The sequence below is a fragment of the Oryx dammah genome, unplaced genomic scaffold (genome assembly GCF_014754425.2).
Source record: "Oryx dammah isolate SB20612 unplaced genomic scaffold, SCBI_Odam_1.1 HiC_scaffold_11232, whole genome shotgun sequence".
Taxonomy (NCBI): Eukaryota; Metazoa; Chordata; class Mammalia; order Artiodactyla; family Bovidae; genus Oryx; species Oryx dammah.
In genome coordinates, this window is record NW_024080625.1 from 1,526 (window position 1) to 8,719 (window position 7,194).

Consider the following 7,194-nt stretch of genomic DNA (forward strand, 5'->3'; position numbering starts at 1 on the left):
TGTGCTCAGCCATTCAGTCATGTCCAACTCTTTGTGACTCCATTAACTGTAGCCCAGCAGGATCCTCTGACCTTGGAATTTTCCAGGCAAGAATACTGGAGTGGGTAAACATCCCTCCTCCAGGGGATCTTTCTGACCCGGGGGATCGAACCTGTGTCTCTTGCATCTCCTGCATTGGCAGGCGGATTCTTTAAAAAGAGGATAGATTCCTGTCTCTCTGATGATGCCTCTCTGCTGGCTTCTTTTAGCTCCAGAAGGAGTGGAACGTTAACCTGCACACCCCTGTGGTCATCTCCCCGAAGTCAAGGAAAAGCAAGCCTCCTCCATTCCTACTGCGGCACAGCCACTCCAGCAGCCCCTTCTGCAAGCGATCCCAGGAGCTCTTTAAGACCAAACACCAGCCACGTATGCCCCAGCAGATGGCCCGGTAGGTGCACGGAGGCCGGGGGCAGCTGGCTGGGTGAGTGGGCAATCAGGGAGCAGGGGTGAGCAGACTGGGGAGGGGACCGGAAGCTCAGTGAAGGCACAGACAAGCAAAGCTCACCCATGAGGTGCAAGAAGCCCAGCTTCTCAGCCGCCCTGCCCAGTTCGGGTCATGGGCCTAGATGAGGGTGTGTGTATGTGTGTGGTGTGTGGGCTTCAAGGGCCAGCCTGACCAAGTATGTTTCAAACTATGCAACTGAGACTCCTGGGACCCACAGTTGAGAACTCACAACTATTTCTACCCCGAGCATTGGTCCGTCCATAAAAATAAACTTGAGCCTTCCCACCCCGTGACCGCTGGGCTCAAAGAGAGACACTGTGAGCCACACCTCAACCATCCTAGTGTGGCCGGCTCAGGGCTTCAGCCCCGGGGCATGTCTTGGAGGACCGGGGCTATCTCGGCAGCCTTTTCCAGTAGCTCCTCAACCAGAGGAGACTCCAGGAGGTGAGACGGAGAGTTGGGAAGGGAAGAGATGTGGCACAGAGGATGGTGACAACTATCTGAGGAGGGAAGAAAACCCTGGAGAGCTTGTTGCTCCCCATTGTCTCCCTTTCTGCAAGTCTAACTTCATTTCTTTTTGCACTTTCCGCCTTCACACCCCAGCCAGCAGGGGAACCAGATGGAGGCCATGTGGAAAATTGATGTGGCTGCCTCCAGTTACCCCATAGAAAAGAAGACCCCCACCAGCCTGTCCTGGGACCAGCTAGGAGGTTTCCCAGACACTCCCCGCCTGTTGGCACTGGATGTGCAGTCCTCCTTCCACAAAAGCTTGATGACCCTCAAGGCCCGGTAAGGTGCAAGGCTGGATGGTCAATCTGGATTCAGGGACACCTACCCATTAAGGGCAGGGGGCAGAGTAAACACTCCCTGTGTCCAACCGCCCAACAGATATCTTTCCAAACATTAATAATGACTCACTGTAACACACTGAATCTGCCCACAATGCAGGAAACCCATGTTCGATTCCTTGGAAAAGAGGAATTCTCCAGTATTCTTGCCTGGAGAATTCCATGGACAGAGGAACCTGGTGGACTATAGTCCGTAGAGCTACAAAGAGTCAGACACGACTGAACGACTAATACTTTCACTTACAGTACCACATCAGACAGACAGAGGCTTACCTGCCTTATCAGCCATGAGCTTGGGTCCCCACACCAACACCATTCTAGTTCTCTCAAAGACTCCACAGGGCATCTCAGAAGACCAGGATGGAAGTCTTTTCTTTCCACTTATTTCCTGGGACTTGCATGTAAATTACTCAAGCGTGTATCTTGCCCTAGGCCCTGGGGGTTGTTCTCAAGGTGAGCCAGGTGCAGGTATGGAGAGACGAGAGAAACCAAAAATCTCAGGATAAACCTGGGCCCATCTTTGGCACTGTCGTTTCCTTACTGCCTTCAAGAACTGCCCCCAGGAAGAGCAGCTGAGGGGAGGGAAGTGAGACTCAGTGGGGCAACAAGAGGCTTTTCTGGTTAGGAAGGTTCAACTCTGCCTCTCTTGGCTTGAAGACTCAGGTTCTTCAAGGATCCCTTCTACATTACTAATGCCAGCTGTCTCTTGTGGCCCTGGCCGTGCGCCAACTAAAGATCTCTGACCGGGATAGGAATTCCCTGGTAGTCCAATGGTTAGGACTTGGCACTTCCTTTGCTGGGGCCCCAGTTTAATCCCTGGTCAGGGAACTAAGGGGCTTCCCACGTGGCCCTAGTGGTAAAAAACTTGCCTGCCAATGCCGGAGATATAGGAGACGCAGGTTCAATCCCTGGATCAGGACGATCCCGGCATGGCAACCCACTCCAGTATTCTTGCCTGGAGAATCCCATGGACAGAGGAGCCTGGCGGGCTATAGTCCATGGGGTTGCAAAGAGTCAGATATGACTGAAGCAGCTAAGCACACACACACAGGGAACTAAGATCCTGCAACAAAAGAATGAATGAATGAATGAGGTAGACAGGGAGAGGGCACTGATGCCTGCCAGTCTAGACCTAACCGGAACCAAGCCTGCAAGATGCTGGTGCTGCCATTGTCCTCTCAACAGGGACTGAGGGAAGACAGAGTGGCCCAGCAGCAGCAAAGGAGGCTGGTGCTCGGCTGTGAGCCCACTCTGAAGTGGTCCTGAGAGGCCCAGCTGGGCATGAACATAGCCCATGTAGTGCATAGATACCGGTGTTTGGTTCCTGAAGCGATTCCAGGTGTGTGGGTGTGTTGCTGTTGTTGTTAGTTGATTTGGATACAACAGAATTGAGCAAACAGAATTGAGAATAACCGAAACAACAGTGTGGCAGAGTTTAGTAACCCAGAGATCAGCTGGGGCCACACCCTGCTGAGACTGGGCTGAACTTGCCCTCAACTCCCACCCCCTCATAGTGGTGTCTCTCCTTTCTGAGCTCCTTCTCTGCATCTGTTTCAACCTGAGCCAAAAACCCCTTTGTTCTTCAGACACACATAAATGCGTGCACATAATATCAAGTATACACACGCCACTTGGCCCCATGTGCTTCACGATGTTAGTAACTTTCTGAAAATTTAGGAGGGTGACAGAGAGAGGGATTCACAGTGAACAACACCACAGAGCAGCCTCCTTTCTTCCCCTCTCTCTGTATATAACATGCAGAATGCAAAAACTCCTTCCTGTCTCACGCAGAGCTATTCCACCCACACCCAGCCCTCCACTGGGATCTCAGCTTCAGATTTAAGCACTTATCAAAATATTGTTCCCACCAAAGACTTTCTCTTTTCCAGGGGAATTTAGGTGAATACAATTTTCTTCTCCCTTTTCTAACTCCACATGCGTGTATTCAGTTTATCACAGTACCAGGTGTAGCAGTCAAGCCCCGCTGCTTCTGTCTTCTCTACCCACATGCCAGGTGGGCACCACCTACCTGGATGTCAGGCCGATCCCCGACATTTCAGGGCAGTGCTGCCTGCCTTGTCCTGGGATCTCGGTTCCATGGCCTGAGAATCTGCTGCTCCTGAAAGCAAGTTCTCTGCCGCTTTCCAGGTTCCTGCTGCCCCTGGGCTGGTGGTCGTGCTGCCGTCTTTGTGAATTCTCTGTGTGTATATGCCTCTGGAGACATGCTGCTTCCACTCCCAAAAGTGCATCCTCTCTTTGGCTGCCTGCCCCCAGCCTACCTCAGATCTGCATGTCCACCTGTTGTGTGGGTCCAGGCCACTCACCCCTTTGTGACCTTCCCCACCTCATCAGCTCCCCTAGCTGTGCTCTCCAGTTTACAGTAGTGGCTAGTCTCCTAACTGGAACCTCGGGCCAACTGTGCCGTTCTCCCCGTTTGCTTGGCACTGGCAACCTGCCTCATCAAAGGCTCACTGGGATGTCTTCTCAGCATGCGGGGAAGGGCTCTTCATCTTCCTCCTGGGCTTTGGGACTGAGTCTCTCAAAGGCCACCAGACCCCTCCTCCAGAAGCTTTCTCTGCTTTGTTTTACACGTCTTCCCTGGGCTCTCTGTCTGACAGGTAAGATAGCTACATGCCTACACACTCTAGGCACTGTGTGTAGTCCGAGAAGAATCTTAACCTCGACTCAGACTGCCCTGCCCTCCCTTGCTCAGAGCCTGTTTCTGCACAAAGTACACAGCGGTTCGGTTCACGGGTGTGTGCCGAGGTGCAGCAAGCAGGGACCCATGCAGACTTCCAGTGTGGTGCTGACAGAGGAGAGCGCTTATAGCTTGGTTTCTGGGAAGGAACCAAGATAGGGGTGGAGAGGAAGAAGCATGGATGGGTAAGAAGGAGCAGGAAACAGTGAGGGAGGGGAGAGGGGGAATTCTGTGATGCGAAAGAAGATTCACAAGAAAAGCAGCAGAGCCCCTGGAATGTGGCAGAAACGTCATATTAAGCAGTTCCACATCTGGGTCAGCCCTGGACTGGTCTCCCAGAGTCGACCAGGGAAACAGCTAGGTAGGCTGGGTGGGCGCTCATATCTCAGGGGCCATGTCTCAGCTGCTCCCCAACCCATAACTGTATTAACCCTTTCAGTGCCTCAGTGACCCAAAGAAAGGAAGAACAGGAACCCCCAGAGGAGTCAGCTGAGCTTGTTCATAAAAAGTCAAACGAGTCCTTCCCTGGAACCCTAAGAAGCCAGAAGGATCGAGACAATCCCAGCCCCATTCCATGCCTTAGCCAGTGATTCTCAAACTTGTTCCAAAGCAGACTCCCAGCTACTGTTTTTAAACAAACTCTCTGGGTCCTGCTAAGTAATCCTAGAACTTTGAGAAACACTACTTTCCTCTTTCAGTCAGCAAACTGTACATTGTTAATAAAATAGAGATATGTTTATTTTTTAAATTTTCTGTCTCATTGCTAAAACTCACACCTCCCCAACTCATTTTTGGAAACAGGTCCATGATTTGGACACCAGTCACAGAGGATTCCCCAAATGTTGAGCTTACCTTCTGGGAGTTGACCCACCAAGACAGCCATGATCAGTGTCTGGCACACGTCAGGGCTCAGTAAGTCTTCATTCAGTCAGAGACATGGACAAATATGTAACTGATAATGAGCGTCAACACTTAGAACAAAAGAAGATAGTACAAGTCAGAGCCAGGGGTGACCAGGTTGGGGGCGGGGGGGGCAAAGATGAGTGCCCTTCTGAGGAGTGAGGACACAGATGGAACGAATGGAGACATGAATCTCCAAATCTAGATGGTGTGGGCTTAGGAGGCCATGCCTGTCTATTGTCTTAATGCAGGTACGACATGGCTTTGGTTGGTTCACACAGCTTACAAGCAGAGTCCCTCCCTCACTCTCCCTTACACTCAGCCGTCTGCCAGTCTCCCACTGGCCTCTGCCCGCCCCTTCCGCCTTGTCTCACCCAGCTGGGCCAGGCCTAGGGAGCAGGCACAGCCAAACGTTAGCTAAGAAATCACCCTGTCCTCAGAGGACCCACAATCCAGTGATCCTGTTTCTTAGGAATGGCAGCCATGCTTGTTCCCGGCTTAAGGTTGAAACTTTGGAAAGAAGAGAAGAATATGGGATGCAAACAGATGGGGGCTTGACCTGATCTCTGGGCCAGAGCAGGATTTGATCTCTGAGCCACAGCTCAGTGTATCCCAAGGAAGCCTGCTGGAGGGAGGATGGTGAGAGGCATTCTTGATGCAGGTCACACACACTGGACTGCTGGGGCAAGAATGGGCCATTTCTAGCCTTTTGGGTCTATTGTTTTCAGGAGGCCTCACCCATGGTAGCCCTCATGCTAAATATATTTCTTTATAAATAATTTGAAAAGATTTTCATAACTTCGCTTTGGAAATTAACTGACTATGAATAAGTTGTGGGTTTTTTTAATGTGCAGTGGGCTGTGACTTCTCAGCAATCATCACCCATAGAGATGAAATCTAACAAGTTTTGTAAATATGAGAACATTTTGAATATTAAATTTGACAGAATAATGAAACTGACAATATTATGGTTTTTGTTGTTGTTCAGTTACTCAGTCGTGTCCGACTCTTTGTGACCCCATGGACTACAGCACACCAGACTTCCCAAGCACCATCTCCTGGAGCTTGCTCAAACTCATGTCCAGAGTCAGTGATGCCATCCAACCATCTCATCCTCTGTCGCCCCCTCCTCCTCCTGCCTTCAATCTTTCCCAGCATCAGGGTCTTTTCCAATGAGTCAATTCTTCACATCAGATGACCAAAGTATTGGGAGTTTCAGCCTCAGCATCAGTCCTTCTAATGGGTATTCAGGATTGATTTCCTTTAGGATTGACTGGTTGGATCTCCTTGCAGTCCAAGAGACTCTGAAGAGTCTTTTCCAATACCATAGTTCAAAAGCATCCGTTCTTTGGCGTTCAGCCTTCTTTATGGTACAACTCTCACATCCATACATGACTACTGGAAAAACCATAGCTTTGACTAGAAGGACCTTTGTTGGCAAAGTAATATCTCTGCTTTTTAATACGTTGTCTAGGTTTGTCATAGCTTTTCTTCCAAGGAGCAAGCATCTTTTAATTTCATGGCTGCAGTCACCATCTGCAGTGATTTTGGAGCCCAAGAAAATAAAGTCTGTCACTGTTTTCATTGTTTCCCCATCTATTTGCCATGAAGTGATGGACTAGATGCCATGATCTTCGTTTTTTGAATCTTGAGTTTTAAGCCAGCTTTTTCACTCTCTTTCACTTTCATCAAGAGGCTCTTTAGTTCCTCTTCACTTTCTGCCATAAGGGTGGTGTCATATGAATATCTGCGATTGTTGATATTTCTCCCTGCAATCTTGATTCCAGCTTGTGCTTCATCCAGCCCAGCATTTTGCATGATGTACTGTGCATCATAAGTTAAATAAGCAGGGTGACAATATACAGCCTTTCCCACTTTGGAACCAGTCCATTGTTCCATGTCCGGTTCTATTGCTTCTTGACCTGCATACAGGTTTCTCAGGAGGCAGGTCAGGTGGTCTGGTATTCCCATCTCTTTAGAATTTTCCTCAAACAGCTAACAAAAAAAAACAACAAAAAAAAGAATTTTCCTCAGTTTGTTGTGCCCCACACAGTCAAAGGTTTTAGAGTAGTCAAAGCAGAAGTAGATGTTCTTCCGGAACTCTCTGGCTTTTTTGATGATCCATTGGATGTTGGCAATTTGATCTCTGGTTCCTCTGCCTTTTCTAAATCCAGCTTGAACATCTGGAAGTTCTCAGTTCACATACTGTTGAAGCCTGGCCTGGAGGATTTTGAGCATTATATAAACATTTAATTACATATTTT

The 7,194-nt window shown here is 49.4% G+C and overlaps 1 protein-coding gene across 1 annotated transcript; it reads left to right on the top strand.

Annotated features, from left to right (window-relative positions):
* Positions 1-248: 248 nt before the first annotated feature.
* LOC120861226 (protein FAM186B-like) lies at positions 249-4,778 on the top strand (the record flags this gene model as incomplete). Its single annotated transcript, XM_040236864.1, has 3 exons — positions 249-427; positions 1,088-1,273; positions 4,470-4,778. Coding segments are annotated over 3 exons (516 nt in total), but the record flags the coding sequence as incomplete, so codon positions are not given.
* Between the last annotated feature and the right edge of the window lie 2,416 nt (positions 4,779-7,194).